Genomic DNA, 23,897 nt, shown 5'->3' with positions numbered 1-23,897 from the left:
TGGTGAGGGGCGGGGGGGGGGCAGGGGATCCGAAGTGGGGGCTCTGTGCCGAGGGCAGCAAGCCTGATGCGGGGCTCAAACTCTGGGTAAGACCTGAGTCGAAGTCGGACGCTCTGAGCACTGAGCCACCCAGGTGCCCCTCTCTCGATTTATTTTGTGCCTCTGTTGGCAAGATGTGTCCTGCGGTTTGAGAAAAGTTCGAGAGAGGTTATTTCTTGGGTCTGGGAGTGGCTGGAACATTTTTCCCACGTAAATTCATGCTGCTTCCCTTTACCCTATTTCAGCTGCTGAAAGCCTTGACAGGAATACCGTGCGATAGGACACACCCGTTCCTGCAGGGTCTGGGTACTGTGCTGGTGCAGGGGGTGCTGAGTCCTCGTGGGGCTTGTCCTTGAACAAGGGAAACTTAGGTGCGCCTGGAGCCTGGATCTCATCTGGCAGGGGAGGGGAGGGGAGGGGAGCGACCGAAGGCAGGGCAGGGGGTGTAGAAGATGGGGACAGCTCAGAGAGCCTTGAAGAGATCAGTCTGGGGAGTCAGAGTGAGGTTTTCCCAAGCAGGGATTTTCGATTGTCTTCCATACACCAGTGTTTCTCAACGTGTTTCAGAATCATCTGGGAGGGGGGGCTACTTAAAGCACAGATTGTCGGACCTCGCTCCCAGAATTTCCGTGCAGGCGCTGGAGCATGCATATTTCTAAGAAGTTTCAAAGCGATGCCGCTGCTGTAGGTCTGGGGCCCACCCTGTGGCATGTTCTACTAAGGCGGTGACAATTTACAGTAACCTCATTTTCTCATTTAAAAAAATGGGTATAGGCGCCTGGGTGGCGCAGTCGGTTAAGCGTCCGACTTCAGCCAGGTCACGATCTCGCGGTCCGTGAGTTCGAGCCCCGCGTCGGGCTCTGGGCTGATGGCTCAGAGCCTGGAGCCTGTTTCTGATTCTGTGTCTCCCTCTCTCTCTGCCCCTCGCCCGTTCATGCTCTGTCTCTCTCTGTCCCAAAAATAAATAAACGTTGAAAAAAATTTTTTAAAAAAACAAAACAAAACAAAAAAAATAATAAAAAAATGGGTATAATAAGACTTTCTAGGTTGTTTTAAGGAATGAGTGCCTGGATTAATTCTATTTTCTGTGTTTTTTTTTTAATGTTATTTTACTTAAACTCTTTTTAACATTTATTAATTTTTTGAGAGACAGACCGAGCGTGAGTGGGGGAGGGGCAGAGACAGAGGGAGACACAGAATCTTTTTTTTAAATTTTTTGTAATGTGTATTTTTGAGAGAGACAGACAGAGCATGAGCAGAGGAGGGACAGAGAGAGAGGGAGACACAGAATCCGAAGCAGGCTCCAGGCCCTGAGCTGTCAGCACAGAGCCCGAAGCGGGGGTCAAATCATGAACCGCGAGATCATGACCTGAGCCACTCGGGCACCCTGATATATTTTCTGTATTCTTGATGCTGTGGCACCTGCAGCCTCGCTGACCCACCGAGGCCCCCTCTCATTTCTAGAGATAGCAAGCAGCTGGCCTGCAGGCACATCTTGGATACACAGACCTGCCACTCCTCAGTCTGTAACCCTACCCACCTCGCGTAGCAGGCTCCTGCTGTCAGGATATACGGTGCTCTGCCTTAAATCACCCAGGGCCACGTACTGGCTACCTGGGGACCACCCTGATAGCCCTGAGCCCACCGCCAGAATTATTCCAAGTCTCCAGTCCTACACCGGCTCAGTTGGCTCACCTTGCCTCCTGTGAAAACCACAGTAAAGGCCGTGGCCCACATTTTCTCTTTACTCTCTTTGCTCCCTGCCTGGCCTCGATGCTTCCCTGGGTGGCCCAGCATGGTTTGCTGTGCCTCCTGATTTTATTTTATTTTATTTTATTTTATTTTATTTTATTTTATTTTATTTTATTTTATTTTATTTTAATTTATTTTGCCTATTAACTTTATGAATTTAATTTTATTTTTATTAATTTTATTATTTTATTTTCATTTTATCTATCTTATTTTTATTTTATTCGCTTTAATTAATTAATTAATTTTCTTTAAGTTTATTTATTTTTGAGAGAGAGAGAGCAAGCAGGGGAGGGGCAGAGAGAGAGGGAGAGAGGGAATCCCAAGCAGGCTCTGCACTGTCAGCCCAGATCCCGACGCAGGGCTCCATCCCGTGAACTGTGAGATCATGCATGACCTGAGTCTAAATCAAGAGTTAGATGCTTAAACTGACTGAGCCACCCAGGCAGCCCTATATTTATTTATTTATTCTTTTGACCCTGGGATCAAGACCTGAGCTGAGATCAAGAGTCGGACGTTCAGGGGAACCTGCCTGGGTAGTTCAGTCGCTTGAGTGTCTGAGGTTAGCTCAGGTCATGATCTCCTGGGTTCATGAGTTCAAACCCCTGCATGAGGCTCGCTGCTGTCAGCACAGAGCCCGCTTAGGATCCTCTCTCCCCCTCCCTATGTCCCTCCCCCACTTGCACTGTCTCAAAAATAAAACAGTAAAAAAAAAAATAAGAGTGGGAGGCTTAATCAGCTGAGCCTCCCAGGTGCCCCTTTCCTGGGTACATTTTGAAACAGTAACACATTGCTTACGGCTGGAGCACTTACCAGAACACCTCGTAGGCATCAGGCAAGAGGGAGCCAGGGAGGCATTTGGGGACGGATGTCTAAGGACAGCGCGGATGACGAATGAGAGGTTAGGATGGTGGAGGTGTAGACGTCAGTTCTGAGCATCTGGTGGTAGTTCAGGGTGGAGCCCTACGGGGCTAAGCCTGGGACTGTGCAAATAGAAAGGGAGTGACAGAGGCTGTTCCACATTTCCTAAAGTATGTTTGGCACCAGGAGGTACTGGTTACTTGGTGTGATGCATATTTTCATATGTTTTATGCAGTTGGGAAATGATGGGCTAGCTCACATTAAAGTATTTCATTTACTGCAGGCCTTCTCAGAACCTTTAATATTTTAATAAGACTCCATTAATGGAGAATATAGTGTTCAATGTTTTCCTTAATTGTCCACAGGACCTTTTTCTTCAGTGTCTTATGAGTCTGTTTTTTGCATGGGAACACATTTTGAGAAATGCCACCGTGACCGAACAAGCTCACGTACAATGGCAATCAAGATTTTTTGTGGGTGGTGGTGTTCTTCTGAAGCTCATAAGTAGAACAATGCACAATTTCTAGACCAGTTTGCCAGGGTTCTGTTTTGCTGTAGTCTGTTGATGTAAAAAAATAAGAGGTAACTTGTACCCAGATGTCACCTGCAGAGTGCTTGTCATCCTGTGGAGTGACTCATCCCCTGAAAATGGTAGTGTTCATTGTCTTGATAATGGATGATGTTCTGTCTTTCATTTACAAAGAGGAGGCCCAGAATACCAGGCTTCCTAAAAATAGCATCACCCGTTAGCCCACCTCCCTTCCTGGAAGATTACCTTCCATTGGTCAGTCTTTAATGCTCTCTTGAAATGCTTCTGGAGTGATGGATGGAAGTCTCAGAGGAGTGGAAAATTGGGCTAAGTGACCTTCCTTGCTCCTTCCAACTCAATATCGATGAGTCTTTCAATAAAACATATTCCAGAATGTTCTTAAATGCTTTTGATCGTCATAAATAACTTTTATGGCCCCAAATTAAAAAAAAAAAAATTAACGTTTATTTATTTTTGAGAGACAGAATAGAGACAGAGCACGAGCAGGGGAGGGGCAGAGAGAGAGGGAGACACAGAATCCGAAGCAGGCTCCAGGCTCTGACCTGTCAGCACAGAGCCCGACACGGGGCTCAAACTCATGAACTGACCTGAGCCAGAGTCACTCTCAACCGACTGAGCCACCCAGGTGCGCCTGGCCCCAAATTTTTAAGAGCAGACTTGAGCAGAATTTGTCTCCAGCACAAGATACTTTTCTTCAGAGGACCAAGGTTTGTTGCTTTCTTATCAGCCGTGTAGGTACAATGTTTCTTATTGGTTATTTTAGTTTTCATGTAGTTGATGTGTGGGTAATTGCCATAGCTAGCTGTGCAGATGCCCTGAAACTCATCTCTTTCTTTCAAGCAAAAAGTAGTAAAAAGTTTAAAGAAAATGTTCATATACATAAAACTTATATTTGTATATCTGTATAATAACATGCATATTTTATGTGTGTATTATATATGTTGTTTATATGTGGTATATGCTATGTTATATATATGGTTTATATATGGTATATGATATATATGGTGTGTGTGTGTGTGTATGCACTGTTATTTTTTAACCAGAATATAGAGAATCAATGGGCATAATTATTTTTGTTTGTTTTTAGTCTTGTGGGATTGTGGTAATCATTTATAGAAGAATATGCTTAATACTTAATGCTTGGTTTTTGTTATTTTGTTTCATTATCTACTATTTAATACATAGATTACCTATATTCTTATATGTTCTGAAACATGAAGAGAGCCATGAACCTACTGCACAAATTTAGAACCAAATCATGACCAGGACGCGTGGGTGGCTCAGTTAAGCGTCCGGTCTCGGCTCAGGTCATGATCTCATGGTTCGTGAGTTCCAGCCCTCCATCGGGCTCTGTGCTGACGGCTCGGAGCCTGGAGCCTGCTTCAGATTCTGTGTCTCCCTCTCTCTCTGTCCACCCCCTGCTTATGCTTGTGCGCGCGCTCTCTCTCTCTCTCTCTCTCTCTCTCAAAAATAAAAATAAACATCAAAAAAATTTAGAACCAAATCACTATCAATTATGCTGAAGTCACCTGTGTATCCCTCCAAATCCAATGTCCCTTGTTTTCCTGGAGAGAACCACTACTTGAAATTTCGTGATTACAATCTTGGGTTCTTCCCATTTTACTACATCTGTATTTATCCCTTAACAATATGTTGTTGAGTGATGTTTGGTTTTGAGCTCTATGCGAATGGTATCATTTAAGTAATCTTGCTGTTAGTTATTTCCCCCATTCAACATTGTACCTCCAAGAATCATCCCTTGTTTGGGGTAAATTTTATTTCACTAATTATTACTGTATGATATGTCATTATGTGGCTATATCCCAATTTCTTTATTCTCTCTTAAGTTTTCATTTTAATGCCAGTTAGTTAACACACAGGGTTATATTAAATTTCAGGTGCACAGTATATTGCTTCAACACTTGTGCACATCACCTGGTACTCATTTCGATAAGCATACTCCTTAATCGCCCCATCACCTATTTAACCCCTCCCCACCTCCCCTCTGGAACCCATCGGTTTGTTCTCTTTAATGAAGAATCTGCTTCTTGATTTCTCTCTCTCTTATTTCCTCCTTTGCTCATTTGTTTTGTTTCTTAAATGCCCCATATGAGCGAAATCACATGTCTTTCACTGACCGGCTTATTTTGCTTAGTGTTATACTAGCTCCATCCATGTCGTTGCAAATGGCATGATTTCATTCCTTTTTTAAGGCTGACTAATCTTCCATATGACTTCTTTATCCATTCGTCAGTCGATAGACACCTGGGCTGCTTCCTTATCATGGCTGTTACAAATAATGCCGCTATAAACATAGGAGGGCATTGTTCCCCTTTGAGTTAGTATTTGTGTATTCTTTGACACCCAGTAGTGAGATTGCTGGATCATAACGTCATTCTATCTTTAACTTTTTGAGGGCCCTCCGTACTGTTTTCTGCAGTGGCTGCACCATTTTGCCTTCCCACCGACAGTGCACGAGGGTTCCTTTTTCTCCACATCCTCGCCAACACCTGTTGTTTCTTGTGGTGTTGACTTTGGCCGGTGTGAGGTGGTATCTCATGGTGGTTTTGATTTGTATTTTCCCTGAGGATGTGGGATGATGAGCATCTTTTCTTGTGTCTCTTGGCCCATCTGTATGCTTTTGGAGAAATGTCTGTTCATGTCTTCTGCCCATTTTTTAATTGGATTATTTGCTTTGGGGGAGTTGAGTTTTATAAGTTCCTTATATATTTTGGATACTAACTCTAACAGATATGTCATTTGCAAATATCTTCTCCCATTCCACAGGTTGCCTTTTAGTTTTGTTGATTGTTTTCCTTCGCTGTGTAGAAGATTTTTATTTTTATTAAGTCCTGACAGTTTATTTTTGCTTTTGTGTCCTTCGCCTCAGGAGACATATCTTCAAAGAAGTCTCTGCAACCAACGTCAAACAAGTTATTGCCTGTGTTCCCCTTTAGGATTTTTATGGTTCATGACTCACATTTAGGTCTTTCATCCATTTCGAATTTGTTTTTGTGCATGGTGTAAGAAAGTGGACTTGTTCCATTCTTCTGCATGTTGCTGTCCAGTTTTCCCAGCACCATTTGTTGAAGAGACTGTGTGTTTTTCCGTTCAGCATTCTTTCCTACTTTGCCAATGATTAGTTGACCATATAATTGTGGGTTTATTCTGGTTATTTTCTATTCTCTTCCATTGACCTATGTGTCTTTGTGCCAGGACCATACTGTTTTGATTCCTACAGCTTTGAAATATAACTCGAAGTCTGGAATTGTGATGCCTCCAGCTTTTCTTTTCTTTTTCAAGATTTCTTTAGCTACTCAAGGACTTTTGTGGTCCTGCACAATGTGCTGTTGGTATTTTAAGTTTATTTTGAGAGAGAGAGCATGCACGTGAGCGCGAGAGGGACAGAGCGAGAAGGAGGGTAAAGAGAGAGAATCCCAAGCAATCTCGTGCTGTCAGCACAGAGTCCAACGCAGGTCTCAAACCCACAAACCATGAGATCATGACCAGAGCCCAAATCAAGAGTTAGACGCTTAACCAACGGAGCCACCCAGACACCCTGCTGTTGGTGTTTTGATAGGGATTGCATGAAATGTGTAGATTGCTTTGGGTGGTATAGACATTTAAACAATATTTGTTCTCCCAATCCATGAGCATGGAATGTTTTTCCGTTTCTTTATGTCACCTGCAATTTCATCGCTTTCTTTTTTTATAGTTTTCAGAGTACAGACCTTTCTCCTCTTTGGTTATGTTTATTCCTAGGTATTGTATTATTTTGGGTATATCTTTATTCTCTTTTTGATGGAATTTTTTTCCCCTCATTTTTTAATTTTTATTTTGCAAAAAAAAAAAAAAATCTCACACAAACAAAAAAACTGCCAGGAATGTTTTATAAATGTCTCCTGGTAAATGTGCAGGGGTTTCTGTAGGATAGTGTTTGTTTTGGAACGCAGGTTCCAACTCATTAGTGATAATGGAATCGATTTAGTGAGCATACTAGAAAATATTAGAGTGCATCAGACATAAAGAGAGTAAACATTCTGTACTGTTTTGTTAAAAGATGTTTGGGTACTGAGTTTCAGCCTTAAATGTACAAGATAATGACACATGGTTTTCTACAATTTATACTTACCGTAGTGCTTTGTAGAGATTCTCATTCCTCCGTATCATCACTATTTGGAATTGTCAGACATGCATTTTCATCAAACTGGTAGATATAGAATGGTATCTCTTTGTAGGTTTCATTTGCATAGTCCTGGTTCCTAACGAGGTTGGCCGTGTTTTTATATATTTGTTAATCATTAGAATTTTCTCATTTAAGCAGTGCCAGTCTTCAGCCTGTTATACTGTAGAGTTGATTTATTTATTTTTTTAATTGACTTTTGGGAGTTCCTGATACAACCTGAATTTTAATACTTCAGCAGTTACATACTTTTTTACATATATCTTTCTCCATTTTCTGACTTTCTTTTTAGATATTTTTCTCATCTACTGTAACAAGTTAGTTTTCATGTAAATATATTTATTATTCTTTTCTTTTATGGCTGATCTTTTTTTCTCAAAGTGTCATTCCATGGTCAGAAATACAAGATATGCCATATGTGTTTTCCCAGAAGTTTTAACGTCTTGCCTTTTAAGTCTTTAATTCGTTGGGGCTTGGCGTTTATGCATAATGTTGGGTAGAACTCTCTTTTCTCTTCTTTCTTTTTTTTTGCAGGGAGGGAGGGATATGCAGGTGACCCAGCACTACATATTGAATAACACCCCTTTTCCACAATCTGGGATAACACCTCTATCTATCATTTTGTGTGTGTGAGTCTGTTCCCCAACATTGTCTTCTGTTCTCATGTTCAGTGTGAACACTGATAGAATCAATACTATCTTAATTACTCTGACTTGAGTAAGTTTCAGCGTCTGGTAGTGAAGTTCCTCCAACTTATTCTTCCTACAGATATTCGTGTTTTTTTCTTACATCTTGCATTCCTTGTAAGTTTAAGATTTAGCTCTTTAACTCAGTTTTAAGTTAATATTGAAACTTTTTTATTAGGGTTGCATCGGCATAAAGAGAACTGATATCTTTACAAAGTTAATTCTTTCCATAAATATAGTATGTCTCTCCATTTGTCTTTTTAATGTCTTTTACTAATTCTTTCTCTATAAGCTATCGCCAGTCTCTTATTAAATGTATTCTATATTTGTTTCATGTTAAATGATTTTTAAAATTAGTTTTTCTTAGTATTTGCTGACTATATTGATTTTGTTATATTGCTTTTATAGCCAGCTATCATTGGAAACTTAGATTATTTTATTTTATTTATTTATTTATTTTTTTTTTAAATTTTTTTTTTTCAACGTTTATTTATTTTTGGGACAGAGAGAGACAGAGCATGAACGGGGGAGGGGCAGAGAGAGAGGGAGACACAGAATCGGAAACAGGCTCCAGGTTCTGAGCCATCAGACCAGAGCCGGACGTGGGGCTCGAACTCACGGACCGCGAGATCGTGACCTGGCTGAAGTCGGACGCTTAACCGACTGCGCCACCCAGGCGCCCCAAACTTAGATTATTTTAAATAACTTATTTTTTTTAACATTTTCATTTTTGAGAGACAGAGTACGACCCAAGGAGGAGCAAAGAGAGAGGGAGACACAGAATCTGAAGCAGGCTCCAGGCTCTATCTAAGCTGTCAGCACAGAGCCTGCTGGGGGGCTCAAACCCACGAATTGTGAGATCATGACTTGAGCTGAAGTCAGACGCATAACTGACTGAGCCATCCAGGCACCCCAGTTATTTTCTATAACTTCTATAGGTTATATTAGTTTAGGTTCTTTCTCTTTAGTTTTTAAATCTTCTATTTTAGTTGCTTATTTATAAGCTGGGTAGAAAGCGATAGTGGGCATTTTTGTCTTATTCTTGACTTCAAAGGGAATATTTTTAACATGTTCCCATTAAGAATAATGTTTTATAGGTATGTTTGGAAATACATAAGGATTTTCCTTAACATTTTTAAATTTTTTTCCTGAATAGGCATTGAATTTTATTAAATATTTTGTCTGCATTGCCGGAGATAGTCATGGTTTATCATTTAACCTGTCAGCGTGAAGAATTACACTTGCAGATTTCTAGTGTTAAAGCACTCCTGGGACAACTAGCTGACTCAGTCAATGGAGCATGTAAATCTTGATCTTGGGGTTGTGAGTTCGAGCCCCACGATGGGTATAGAGATTACTTAAAATCTTAGAAGAGCCTGGGTGGCTCAGTCGGTTAAGCGTCCGACTTCAGCTCAGGTCATGATCTCATGGTTTGTGAGTCTGAGCCCCATGTTGGGTTCTGTGCTGACAGCTCAGAGCCTGGAGCCCGCTTCAGATCCTCTGTGTCCCTCTCTCTGTCCCTCCCCCGCTCACAAGTGCGCTCTCTTTCTCTCTTTTTCTCAAAAATAAACAAACATTAAAAAACCCACAAAAGTAAAGTCTTAAAAACCCACAAAAACCACTCATGCAGTCTAGCAATTTATCTGATTTGCTCATAATGTGCTAATTAATTTTGTTTAGGGTATTTGCATCATTGTTAATATATAGAACCAGTCTATGATTGATTTTCTTTGCACACCGTTGTGTAGTTTTTGTAACACGTTATATATTTGTCTCTTAGAATGAGCTGCGGGTGTAGCTTCTTTTTTTATTCTTTTGAAGTTTGTGCAAGTTTGGAAAGAAGCATTTCTTGGAAATTTTCTTGCTAAACACCTTGGTCCTCTTTTTCCGTCGTGAAAAGATATATAATTGCTGCTTTAATGTTTTTTAAATGTTTATAGGACTATTCAGGCATCCAATTAATTCTTTTTTTTAATGTTTATTGTTTTTGAGAGAGAGAGAGACAGAGTGTGAGTAGAGAAGGGGCAGAGAGAGAGACAGGGAGACACAGAATCCGAAGCAGGCTCCAGGCTCTGAGCTGTCAGCACAGAGCCCACCTCGAGGCTCGAACTCAGGAATAGCGAGATCATGACCTGAGCCAAATTTGCACTCTTAACCGACTGAGCCACCCAGGCGCCCCTGGAATCCTATTTATCCTTGAGTCACTTTGTGCTTGCTTTATTTTTCTAGCTATTTGGCCATTTTGTCTGTTTTCAAATAAAACTGTTCATCACTTTCATTTATTGTTTTCATCTCTACGGTATCACAAACCTCGAGATCATGATCTCAGCCGAAATCAAGAGTAGTACGCTTGACTGACTGAGCCATCCCAGCGTCCCAAGTTTCTGTATTTTTTTTAAAGTATCACTTTGCTGACAAGTTGATATGCAGTATTTTAATTGTTTTTCAATTCCAAATATTTAAAAAATTCTAACACCTTCATTTTGACCTATGAGCTATTTAGAATTGATTTGAAGTTTCCAAATCTTGCTTTGTTATTGTTGTTTTTTAATTTTAACTTTTTAGTGAATGATTTCAAACTAAATTGCACCGGGGTCAGAAAACATCATCTGCAAGGCATCTGTTTCTTTGGGGTTGATCGAGAAGAGCTTTATAGGCTAATAAGTGGTTAATTTTTGGAAATGAATTCTTGTGTGCATGAGAAGAATTTATATTCTATAGTGATGATATTCAGGGTTCCATGTATGTCTGTCAAATAAATCGTGTTGACTTAGGTTTTTCAAATCCTCTGTATCTTGATTAACTTTTTTTCTGCCTTACCTCTCATTAATTAAAAGGGAAATGCTGACATATCAATTATGGTACATTTTTTAAAGGCTTCCCTGAAGTTCTGTCAGTTTTGATTTATATACTTTGTGATTCTAAACAGGTACATCCAAGTTTCAAATTCTCATAGCCCCTAGATGAGGTAGACTTTTATCATTATATTGCAATCCTCTCTCCCTTTTAATGTCGTTTTTTGTTTTTTCTGTATTTTATTTTATTTTATTTTATTTTATTTTATTTTATTTTTATTTTATTTATTTTTTGCCTCAAAGTCTATTTTGGCCAACATTATTATAATGTTAATTAGAAATAGCCTGGTATTTTTTTTCCCTGTTTTTCTCTTTAATCTTCCTGATTGTTTATGTTTTAGATACAGTTCTTAGTTTTTAAAAATCTAGCTCTATGCCAATTCCCTTTATTATTATTTATTTTTATGCTGAACATGTTTAGTGTTTAACTGGCGTGTTTAGGCCTTTTTTAAAAATGTTTATTTTTGAGAGAGAGACAAAGAGAGTGCCAACCTGGGAGGGACAGAGAGGCGGGTGGGGAGAGAGGGTGCATGCAGGCACAAGTGAGGGAGGGGCAGAGAGAGAGGACAGAAGATCCCAAGGGGGCTCCACGAAGACAGCAAAAAGCTGGACGTGGGACTCTCAGGAAGCCCGAGATCATGACCTGAGCCAAAGGCAGACACTCAACCAACTGAGCCACCCAGGCGCCCCCAGGAGCTGAGAATACTTAACTCCCCTCCCTCATTCACCTCATCCTCCCTCACTGACTTCTGCTATTGTCTATTATCTCGATTTTCTCTTAAAAAATTATTTTTTTACTTTAAAAATTTGCACAAAGTAAACCTCATGTTTTCGTTATGGTTCTTTGAGTTTTAACACACATGGATTTGCGTGACCACCAGCACAAACAGGATACGGGGCAACCCATCACCTTAAAAAATTCCCATTGGAGGGGCACCTGCGTGGCTCTGTCGATTGAGCATCTGACTCTTGATTTCGGCTCAGGGCGTGATCCCAGGGTTGTGGGATCAAGTTCTGCGTCAGGCTCCATGCTGAGCGGAAGATTCTCTCTCCCTCCCTCCCCTGCTCGCACACTGTAGGTTTTTTGGCATTTTCTACATAGACAATAATGTCATCTGTAAATAGGGATATTTTAATTTGTTCCTTTCAGATCTCTTTGGTTTATGTTTACTTTTCTGGCCTTACTGCACTGACTCAGACGCGTAGCACTATGTTGAATGAATGTCAAGTACAGACATACTGGCCTTGTTCTTGGTTTTCGGAAGTCAAGCATCTCATCTTTCACCACTAACTACAATGTTAACTGTAGGATATTGTTTTTGTTTTGTTTTGTTTTGTTTTGTTTTACACATGTTATTTGAGGACATTCCTTTCTATTGTTAGCTTTCTGAGAGTTTTCACCAAGAATGGGTTTTGAATTGAATTGCATATGCTTTTTCTACATCTATTGATATGATCCGGTTTTTCTTCAGTCTGTATTTGAGATGATGGATTACACTGATTGATTTTCAAATCCCTGGAACAAACCCACCTTGGTCATGGTAAATAATTATTTTTATATATTATTGAATTCTTTTGGTAATCTTTTGTTAAGGATTTGTACATCTCTATTCATGGGGAATATTAGTCTACGGTTATCTTACTTTTAATTTTATTTATTTATTTTTACTGTTTTTTGTCTAGCTTTGGTATCAAAAGAATATTCGCTTCATAAAATGAATTGGGAAGTATTCCCTCCTCATCTATATTCTGTAAGACATTGTATAGAATTGGTGTCAATTCTTCTTTAAACATTTGGTAGAATTATTTTGTAAAGATTTTGCGGGGTGGGAGGTAGTTAATCGTAGAAGTTCAAATTCCTACTAGTTACAGACTGTTAAGATTGTCTATTCCTATTGGGTATATTATAGTAACTTTTTTTTTTTTTTAATAATTAGTCCATCATATATAAGTTGTCAAATTTACATGTGTAAGGTTGTTCAAAGACATTTTGAAATTTACAGTGTTCTGTAGTGATATTTCCTGTTTCACTCCTACTATTGGTGATTTGTCTTTTTCTTTCTTTTCAGTCATGCTACAGTGTATTTCAATTGTCCTTAGTTTTTTAAAGGACCAGATCTTTCTTTCATTGATTTTTCTCTATTATTATTTTTTGTTTTAAATTCACTCATTTCTGCCCTTATCTTTATGATGTCCTTCCTTTGGATTTATTTTAACTCACTTTTTATAGGTGTTGCAGTAGGAACTTATATTTTAATTTGAGAATGTTTCTTTTTCTAATGTGTGGATTTTAGTGCTACCAGTTTCCCTCTTTAGCACTGCTTTGGCTGCATCCAACATTTTGATACATGGTATTTTCATTTTTATTCAGGTCAGTATTTTTTATTTATTTCTTTTGAGGCTTTCTCTTTGGCCCATGGATTATTTAGAGGTGTTTCATTTAGTGTCCAAGTATTTGAACTTTCCGATATTTTCTTCTTATCTTTCTGTTACTGATTTCTATTTTGACATCTTCTGTGGTTGGATAATGCATTGCCTATGATTTCATTTATTTCAAGTTAATTGAGGTTTGTTTTATGACCCCAGATGTTGTATGTTGTATATGTCCCATGAGCCCTGGAAAAAGTATGTGTCTGCTGATGTTGAATGCAGTGTTCTATAAATGTCAGTTAAAATCTATTGGTTAACGGAGTTATTGTGTCCTTACTTATTCTTCCTAATTTTGTATATCTAGTTGGTCTATCAATAATTGAGAGAGGAAGTATTGATGTCTCCAGTTACGAATGTGGACTTGTCTATGTGTCCTTTTAGTTCTATAAGTTTCTGCTTTATGTATTTTGCAGTATTGTTGTTTAGTTCATACACACTTGGGATTGCTATGTCTTCCTATTCGATTGATCTTTTATGAATATATGATTCTCCTTTCTGTCGCTAGTCATTTTCTCTGTCTTAGAAGCCTACTTCATATGTCAATATGGGTACTCCTGCTTGCTTTTGACTAATGTTTATGTAGTATATTTTTCTACAATTTTACTTTCAACCTACTTATATAATTATATTTGAAGTGAGATTCTCATTCGACTCAGGTCATGATCTCACCTTCCCAAGTTCGAGCTCCATGTGGGACTCTGCTGACAGCTCAGAGCCTGGAGCCTGCTTCAGATTCTGTGTCTTTCTCTCTATCCCTCCCCTACTTGTACTCTGTCTCTCAAAAATGAATAAACGTTAAAAAAGAAAATAGTCCTTTGAAGTGAGATTCTCTTAGACAACATTTTTAACCTACTCTGCCAATCTCTATTAACTGGTATAGTTACACCATTTACATTTAACGTAAGTATGGCTGGTTTAGGGCTTACGTCCACTATTTTTTATTTTATGTTTGGTTTTTCTCTTTTTCATTGTTTTGTTTTGTCTTTCCTTCTGGGTTAGGTTACATTTTGATTTCTCTATAACGTGTTTGAGTGTATCTTCTTATGTAGCTTTTTTAGCCGTGGCTCTGGTTATTACATATACATAGCTTATCACAGCATACTAGTATCTTTATTTTACCAGTTTCAGTGAAATCTAGAACCTTTACTTCCCTCTATGTCCCTTTACCCTCTTCCAAATAAAGTATACTTGTATTAAATATTTCCTTTACATACATATAGAGCCACATACACAATGTTATAAATTTTTTGCTTCAACCATTAATGTAGGAAACTCAAGGGGAGAAAGAAGACTATTTTATTTACTATTTTTGACCACCAGGTTCTTTCTTCGTTCCTGATACTTGAAGGTTATTTCTTTTACCATTTCTTTTTCTTTGTTTAGAACTTCCCTTAGCAGTTCTTTAAGACGAGCCTGCTGATGACACGTTTTGTTAGTTTTCTTTTATCTGAGAACATCCTGATGTTTTTCCATTCCTAAAGGATATTTTAATTGGATATAGGATTGTAGGTTAGCAGTTATTTTCTTTCAGTACTTGGAAAATGGTGTACCACATCCCTCTGTCCTCTGTAGTCTCTCATCAGAAATCTTCTGTAATTTGAGTTGTTTCCCCTCCATTAGTAAGGTATCACTTTTGTCTCACTGTTATCGAGTCCTTCTTTGTCTTTAGTTTTCAGAAATTTGACCATGAGTCTTGGTGAGGACTTCCTTGTGTTTGTCCTGTTTGTATGTGCTCAGCTTCTTGAATATTACATCTTTTGCCAAATTGGGGCAGTTTTCAGCCATTATACCTTTGGGTATTTTTTCAGCCCCCTTCTTTTCCCTCTTCTGGGACTCTGAAGACATAAACATTTAATCTTCCACTATAGTTCCACAGGTCCCTGATGCTTTGGTTTGGGTTGTTTGTTCTATCTTTGTTCTGTTGTTTAGACTGGGAAATTTCTCTTGTGCTTTCTTGCAGTTCACAGATTTTTCCTCTGCTTTCTCCATTCGACAGTTGAACCCATCCACCAGGATTTTTTTTGGGGGGGGGCGGTTATTTTTGAGAGAGACAGAGTACAGAGAGAGAGGGAGACACAGAATCAGAAACAGGCTCCAGGCTCCGAGCTGTCAGCACAGAGCCCGACACGGGACTCGAACCCACAAAACATGAGATCCTGACCTGAGCCAAAGTCAGACCCCCAAACGAGTGAGCCATCAAGGCACCCCCTCCCCATCTACCAGGATTTTTAACTTAGATTATTACAGTTTTCAACTTTATTATTTTTTTTTTTAATTTTTTTTTCAATGTTTATTTATTTTTGGGACAGAGAGAGACAGAGCATGAACGGGGGAGGGGCAGAGTGAGAGGGAGACACAGAATCGGAAACAGGCTCCAGGCTCCGAGCCATCAGCCCAGAGCCCGACGCGGGGCTCGAACTCACGGACCGCGAGATCGCGACCTGGCTGAAGTCGGACGCTTAACCGACTGTGCCACCCAGGCGCCCCTACAGTTTTCAACTTTAAAATTTTCATTTTCTTCCTGTTTATATCTTCTGTTCTGAGACTTTCTATTTTTTTTATTCATTTCAAGCACGTTCATAAATGCTTATCAAAGCATTTTCTTGGCGAATGCTTTGAAGTCTTTGTCAGGTAATTGAAACGTCTCGTCATCCTGCTCTTGGCATTCATTGATTGCCTTCATCCAACTTGGGATCTTTCTGGTTCTTGATAGGATAAGCAATTTTTTGTTGATACTTGGCTGTTGTCTTATATGATGAGATTCTGGGTTTTATTTAAACGTTCTCTTTTAGCTGACTTCCTCTGATCTCATTCTGGCAAGGGAAGGGCGAATTCTGCTCTGTTACTGCCAGGTGGAAATAGAAGTCCTGGTTCCCCCCTTGGCCGCCACTGGTTCCCACACCCCCAAGAGGGTGATGCCTCTCGTTACTGCTGGTGAGACTGGGAACTGTGGCTCCCCATTGGGCCTTCACTGATACCGCCCTGGCTGGGAGTGGCTCATTACTGCTCCCCACGAGGCTCCCACTGTCGCCATCCAGAGGGTGGTTTTGTTACTGCCGGATGACGGTGAAAGTCTCGACTCCCCTGGGCCTCCCGTTACACCGCGTTCCCGGAGGAGGAGACAGAGGCTTTGTCAACACAAGGCGAGGGTGCATGTGTGGACCGCTCATATGGTTTCCATTGTTATAGCTGAGCAGTGACAAATGTCCCAGCTCCATACCCAAATGTCTCTGATGCTACACTGGCCGAGAGGAAGGGGAGGATTGGGTGCTTTGTCATGGCCAGGCAAGGGTGAAAGGCTAGGTGCCCTTCCCAGTGTTGGCTGGTGTGGATGGGGTAGGACAACGGTTTTTTCTTCTGTAGCATTTGGCTGGAGTGAGCAGTCGTTATCTGTGAACATTTTCTATCTTGCTAAGGCTGCTGCCTTCCTGATCCCCGGGCTACAGGGACCTGGCTTTCGTTGGACTTTTTATGTCTGCACTCACTGGTCTTTCCGTTCCCAGCTTCAAGTGTGGAATATGTCAGGCAGAAGTCCCATATTTCACACCATGCCGTTCGTTGGGTCTGGCCGTCACTAGCCAGTCTACCTTCTGTCCGCCTTGCAAAGTCTTCTGTTTTATACGGAAAGCCCCAAGGTTTTGCTTTTAGTTAGCGACAGGAAATAGGTGAAATGTGTTCCCTCCGTCTCCCCAGGAGTGAAAGTCCTGGCACTAATGTTTCAGTGTATCATTAGTTCTTCAGTGTTTCATACATATGTTGCCATCTTTGAGAATTCTGGTCTGTTGAAGTTCTTCAGGCTCTCCATATATTGTGTTTTCTTCCTCTGTACCTTGAGTGTTGATCATCTGTTTTCATGGGAATTTGCAGTTTGTATGTGTGCGTGTGAGAGGGAGAGAGTGACCCCCAGAGGGACAAGATGACAGACCGAGAACACGCCCACGGGGGAGAAATCACTGACCGAACCTTATCTCTGAGATTCTCTAGACAATAAATTAGGAATGCTTTGCGCCATATAAGATTCGCATTCTCCCCTGATGCGGTGCAGGGGTTGCTAAGAGGTTGGGGGCACTTTGGCCCGTGTCCAGGTTCTTTCTCCAGATGTGTTCATCTCGGGTTCAAGCTCCCCCACCCCCACTTTCTGGCAGGGGCGCCTAACGCTTGGTTGCCAGATCTGAATGGTGGCATTTGAGTTTCTCATGAGGAATCCATGTTTTCTCCTTGTTTGCTGATTATCGATCCCTGGTCAGATTTCTGTTACTTTTACTTGCTTGTTTGGGGGAGGCCATGGGGTACAAGTTGGGGAACATGCTTAATTCTGTTACTTAAAAAAAAAAAAAAAAAGATGTCTGGAACAGCAGAAATGGTTTTGCTGTCCTTCATCCCGGGTCGAGACGGTAATAGACTCTTCAGAGGATCTTACTTGCCAGAGTATTTAAGGTTCCCAGTAAATGCCAGTATGGTCTGTACTTTCTCTTGCTAGAAATGTCCGCTAATAATGTGTGTTCTTCTAGTCTCACCGTGAGCAGAGGAAGTGGGGAATAAGTACGAGACTGTGTTCTTAATTTTTTCTTTTTTTTTTCTTCACTGATATATTTCTCAATTTTCTCTTTAGGGCAGAAAAGACTGAAGTTCTGAGTGAAGACCTTCTTCAGGTAAGGTTGTCACAGGCCCCTTAGCATATAGACATGAAATGTATCTTCCCATTAAAACTGAGTCGTTCCCAGTGCCCGTTTAGACACAGGTTCTCATGCAGTCTGTTTAGACACAGCTTCTTTCCCTTTATGATATTACTTTATTTTTTTTAATGTTTATTTAAGTGGGGTTTTTTTTTAGGTTTGTTTGTTTGTTTGAGAGAGAGAGAGACAGAGTGTGAGCAGGGGAGGGAGGGACAGAAAGAGAGGGAGACACAGAATCCAAAGCAGGCTCCAGGCTCTGAGCCATCAGCACAGAGCCCGATGCAGGGCTCGAACTCATGACCTGAGCTAAAGTCGGAGGCTCAACCGACCGAGCCACCCAGGCACCCCTATATATTACTTTAAATACCGGTTTAGGTAAGACTTTTCAGGAGACCTGGCTGTCATTTCACTGCGGGGTCACAGAGTCTCCTCGTCTGTGATTGTCCCTCCCTCCCCCCAGCTCTGGTTCTCCAGCGTTGGGTGTTGAATCCCCAGCAGTGCTTGTCTCTGCACAGACACGGGGTAGGCTCTTCTCCCGCGGTTGCCCAGATGGATGGCCCTGCTTCTCCTGACCTTGCCCTCACCTGGTAACCCCGCCCGCTGCTCTGTGTGCAGGTGGAGAAACGCCTGGAGCTGGTGAAGCAAGTCTCCCACAGCACGCACAAGAAGCTCACCGCATGTCTCCAGGGCCAGCAAGGGGCCGAGGCTGACAAGCGCTCTGTAAGTACCCCCCACGCCCTGACCGCACCACCCCGGCAGCTTAAACCTGGCCATCGGAGGACAGGGGTCCCGCTCCCGGGGCCATGTTTGGTTACGCTGTGTTTCTACGGCCATTTCTGTGTCTGAGGGTTGACGTGTCCTGTGTTTCTGCCGTGTGGCAGCCCCTTCCCACCCCTCCCTGCCCTTGAACCCTGCCCGAGGCATCCTCCTCCACCCTCAGCAGGCAAGACCCTGTCCCGCTGTCCCTCTCTTTGTTCTCCCCAGACGGGAGCAACCAGGGTGTGCTTGGGATTCCTCGGTTAGGGAAGCTCTAAGCTGTCTTCTCTCTGCTTGGTCTCACTTACAGGCTCCCTGTGCCTCCAGAGTATTTAGGATCCCATGGAAAAAAATCCCCCCTAGGGCACCTGTAAAGACCGTTGTGAAAATTATTTTCCCTATAATGAAAACTTCATTTTATTTGTTTATTTTTAAAGTGTATTTATTTTGAGAGAGACAGGGGCAGAAAGAGGGAGAAAGAGGGAATCCTAAGCAGACCCCGTGCTGCCAGCACAGAGCCCGACGCAGGTTTCGAACTCCTGAAACCGTGAGATCATAACCTGAACCGAAACCAAGAGTTGGAGGCTTAACCGACTGAGCCACCCGGGCACCCTTTCCCTGTAAGGGAAGGCTACCGAAAGGTTAATAAAGGTTAATGAAACCTTGAAAGAGAGCCTGACAAATGAAGGTATCCTAATGTCTTTGTGTGTAAGCTGCGTTAGTAACAAGAGGCATTGCCTATTGCGATCCTGTTGAATAGTGCTTGCTGGAACCAGTCGTCTCTGGCTTCCCTCCTGACCTCCTCCCCGCCCCAACTCCACCAGAGATTAAAACAAATTCTTAGAGGTTCCATTGGCTTTATTTCAAGGACTCTGCCATCTAGGAGGTTTTAATCCTCCTTGAGTTTATGGTCAACATGCTTGGTGTGTTTCTGTCTCTGGCATGCAGTTACTGTTGACCTCTGCTTCCCAGGGGTCTTCCTGAGCCTCCCACCCCCAGCTTAAGCGGGCTCATGTTGAGTGACTGTCACGCGATGTGTCCGGATGCTCCATCCCGTCTCATGCTGCCATTCTAGAACGTTCCCTGTCAATCATTCCATCTTCTTCCCAGTGCTCGTGGCTTCTTTCTTAACATTCCCAGAAGGAATCACTTATGTGTGGTAGAAAGACAATATTCACAGGGTTTGGGAAATACCTGTGGAAGTAATTCTGTGTGTATCCAGTGTTTTAGCAAGGGGCACCCGAACTGTCTAAAGGGAGAGTCTGCAGGGGCGCCTAGGCGGCTCGGTCAGTTAAGTGTCCGACTTCGGCTGAGGTCATGATCTCAAGGTTCGTGAGTTCGAGCCCCGTGTCGGGCTCTGTGCTGACAGCTCGGAGCCTGGAGCCTGCTTCACATTCTGTGTCTCCCTCTCTCTCTCTCTGCCCCTACCCCACTCAAGCTCAGGAGTAGCATCCAAATGTTACCACTAGGGGTTTGAAACTGGCCTTTGGTGTTGGTAGGTTGATTCTTGCTAGACCTTGGGGCCCCCCCCCCGGGGTAGGAGGGAATTGCCTAGACCTGTAGGGTTTTAATTGGACTGAGGATCTTTGCAAACTGTATCAGTTAGGAGGCATTTGGCTCCCCACGTGTTCTAAAATATATTAATAGGAAATTTAAGATAGGGAGAGGCCACCAGGTTAGGGGATCATTGGCATTGAAAAGATAAGTTTGATGGGGGAGGGAGACACTATGTCACGGAGGGCCACACGGGGAAACACCAGGGTCAGACAGGACAGAGAGCGGCAAATGCATGCAAGAGTTGATCGTGCTTTCCCTTGGAAGGAATAGTTGAGGCAGGATAAAGAGGCTTAGAATTGGCCGGATTGAGTAACTTCAGCAGGCTCTGGGGCATAGGGCCGTCTCTAATGTCTGGTATCTGGCTCTGAGGTGGTTAGGGCAGGTGCACGGTGGCTTGGACACCCATAAACGAACGCGTTGCAGTGCAAACTGTGGGTTGGTTGGTTTTCATTTGAAAGGCACAGTCATGGGTGAATTGTTGACTGTCTCTGAGAACTGGCTAACCCGTGACTCCTGGGTGGCTCAGTCAGTTGAGCATCCAACTTTGTCTCATCTCACAGTTCGTGGGTTAGAGCCCCGTGTTGGTCTCACTGCTGTCTGCACAGAGCTCACGTCAGAACCTCTGACCCCCTCTCTCTGCCCCTTTCCTGCTTGCACTCATTCTGTCTCTCAAAAATAAATAAACTGAGGGTGGCTCAGTTGGTTGAGCATCTGATTTTAGCTCGGGTCATGATCTTGTGGTTCATAGGTTCGAGCCCCGCATCCGGGCTCTGTGCTGACAGCTCAGCGCCTGGAGCCTGCTTTGGATTCTGTGTCTCCTTCTCTCTCTGCCTCTTCCCTGCTTGTACTCTGCCTGCCTCTCTCTCTCTCTCTCTCAAAAATAAACATTAAAAAAAAATGATAATGGGGGCGCCTGGGTGGCTCAGTCGATTAAGCGTCTGACTTGAAACTCAGGTCATGATCTGGCTGTTCATGAGTCCAAGCCCCTGTTGGGTTCTGTGCTGACACCTCAGAGCCTGTAGCCTGCTTCAGATTCCGTGTGTCCCTTTCTCTCTGGCCCTCCCTTACTTGTGCTCTGTCTCTGTCTCTCGCTCTCAAAAATAAATAAACATTTAAAAAAAACAAATTGGCTAACCCTGGCAGAGGTGGTCCCCCCAGGGTCATCAAGGCACCAGATGTCAAAACCTCAGATTACAGCAAATACAAGACATAGTTAACACACTGATTAATTGTGACTTTTGCATAAAGGATCTTACTTATCACTTAATGAGATGTCTGAGGTAGTGGGTCCCGAGGTATATTCATCAGCTTTGGGCCAGCATGTCTGCGATGTTCTTGTCCCTCCTATAGTAGTTGTAACGTGGCTGCTGTGGCTCCAGGCATCACATCTTCATGTTAACCCCATCAGAGGCGGAACACATGAGGGTGGTATAGAAGATCAACTATCTTTGCGTGCTTGTTTCTGTTTTGTTTTTATTGGGGAAGAGAAAAGCCTTTCCCAAAATAATTTATTTTATGTTGCCCTAGCTGCAAGGGAGGCTAAGGAGGGGACTACGTGTTGGGGAGAAATGGTGTTGCCATGGCTGGCCATGATTCGCTAGCTGGGACACAGGTGATGGGGCTGCTGTTGGCGGGGGCGCCCCCCCCCCGCCACACAGTGGCTGTTGTCAGGCCCTGAGGATTACAGTGATCACTATACAAATTGGACACCCCTCTGGTCGACCTGGAGGAAGTCTGTGCTCAATACGGGGGCATTGCTCAAATACGTATAGGTCAGTGATTCCACAGCATAAATTTCAAGCGTCTGATTTGGTCATTGATTTCTTGAGCTGATCAGTCTTCTCGCGTCCTCCTGGGACCAGATATATGATCTGGCAGGAGAGAAAGTCAAAGAGCTATTTTAAATATTGAACAGCCTCAGACCGGCCAGAAAAAAATGTCCAAGGCCGTGACTCAAATCCATTTTTCCAGTTTTTTTTCTGAAGTAACACATCCAGGGGTTTAATAGGAGCCATGGCACTTGTTAATTGCCTCATACTGAAATATGTGCTCATTTCTCTGAGATTATTAGGTCAGGAGATGTGTTGAGATCCAAGGAACAGGCAAAAAGAAACAGGGATTACAAGTGAGAACCTTAACCGTGTCTCCCTTTCTCTATGCCCCTCCCCTGCTCATGCTCTGTGTCTCTCAAAAAATAAAATAAAACATTAAAAAAAAATTTTTTTTTAATTTTTTTTTCAACGTTTATTTATTTTTGGGACAGAGAGAGACAGAGCATGAACGGGCGAGGGGCAGAGAGAGAGGGAGACACAGAATCGGAAGCAGGCTCCAGGTTCTGAGCCATCAGCCCAGAGCCCGACGCGGGGCTCGAATTCACGGACCGCGAGATCGTGACCTGGCCGAAGTCGGACGCTTAACCGACTGCGCCACCCAGGCGCCCCCCAAATTTTTTTTTTTTAAAGAGGGGGGTGCCTGGGTAGTTCAGTCAGTTGAGCGTCCGACTTTAGCTCAGGTCATGATCTTGTGTTCATGGGTTCGAGCCCCACATCAGGCTCTGTGCTGACAGCTCAGAGCCTGGAGCCCACTTTGGATTCTATGTTTCCTTTTCTGTCTGCCCCTCCCCTGCTCACGCTCTGTCTCTCTCTGTCTCTCAAAAAATAAAACATTAAAAAAAATTTTAAGTGAGAAACTTAAAAAAAAAAATAGAAGAAAATGGGGAAGATTGGGAGTGAAGAAAGTAATGAGCTAACACCAAATGAGGAAGGTAGGTGTTCAGAGAGGGAGATGTAAATACAGAGAACAGACTGATGGAGGCCAGAGGGTAGGCGGTAGGGGGATGGGTGAAAGGGGTGGAGGGGAGAGGGAGGTCCAGGCTTCCAGTTATGGGATGAATAAGTCACAGGGATGACAGCCTGGGGAATAGTCAGTGGTGTGGTAATATCATACAACGGTGACAGTGCGCATAGATAACGTGCATGGGTATAGGGGTGTCGAATCACTACATTATGCATCTGAAACTAAGGTAACATCGTCTGTCATCTATACTTCTGTAAAAAGAGAGGGAGAGGGAGAGGGAGGGTCAAGAGATGGTCCTTGGGGAATAAGGCCAGTGGAAATGAGAGGTGGAGTCCTAGAGTCTCAGGATGGGAAGGGACTTTATCCTGGAAGGTGCACAGCTTTTTATTGGAGCCCATGGCAGTTTGTTGCTACTGGTCACTTTTTTTTTTTTTTAATGTTCATTTATTTTGGGAGAGCGGGGGAGGGGCAAACAGGAAATCCCAAGAAGGCTCCATGCTGTCAGCACAGAGCCTGATGCAGGGCTTGATCTCACGACTGTGAGATCATGATCTGAGCTGAAACAAAGAGTCGGACGCTTCACTGACTGGGCCACCCGGGCACCCCCTTATTTGGCGCTTCTTTTTAAACAAGCTCACTAGTTGTGGGGTTTTTTTTTTTTGTTTTTTGTTTGTTTTGTTTTTTTGAGAGAGAACGAGAGCAAGTAGGGGAAGGGCAGAGAGAGAAAGGGAGACCCAGAATCCGAAGCAGGCTCCAGGC

General features: G+C 42.6%; 1 protein-coding gene across 6 annotated transcripts in view; it reads left to right on the top strand.

The window, feature by feature from the left end:
- The window catches only part of ARHGAP44 (Rho GTPase activating protein 44), a 185,085-nt gene that overhangs the window by 79,563 nt on the left and 81,625 nt on the right, over window positions 1-23,897 (top strand). For 5 of the 6 annotated variants that reach the window (XR_005784025.1, XM_040453167.1, XM_040453163.1 and 2 more), the window contains exons 2-3: window positions 17,966-18,005; window positions 18,645-18,749. Coding sequence is in view for 4 of the 6 variants with exons in the window: in XM_040453167.1 (XP_040309101.1) it covers window positions 17,966-18,005; window positions 18,645-18,749 (145 nt within the window). In the remaining 2 variants the exon portion in view is untranslated. Of the gene's footprint in view, window positions 1-17,965; window positions 18,006-18,644; window positions 18,750-23,897 lie in introns of those variants that run through there. The other variant, XM_040453166.1, reaches the window with a different exon arrangement.

Source organism: Herpailurus yagouaroundi, unplaced genomic scaffold, assembly GCF_014898765.1.
Source record: "Herpailurus yagouaroundi ecotype Mexico unplaced genomic scaffold, PumYag 208, whole genome shotgun sequence".
In the NCBI taxonomy this organism is placed as follows: domain Eukaryota; kingdom Metazoa; phylum Chordata; class Mammalia; order Carnivora; family Felidae; genus Herpailurus; species Herpailurus yagouaroundi.
The sequence above is the reverse complement of the archived record's forward strand: the minus strand, read 5'-3'. Positions and strand labels throughout refer to the sequence as shown.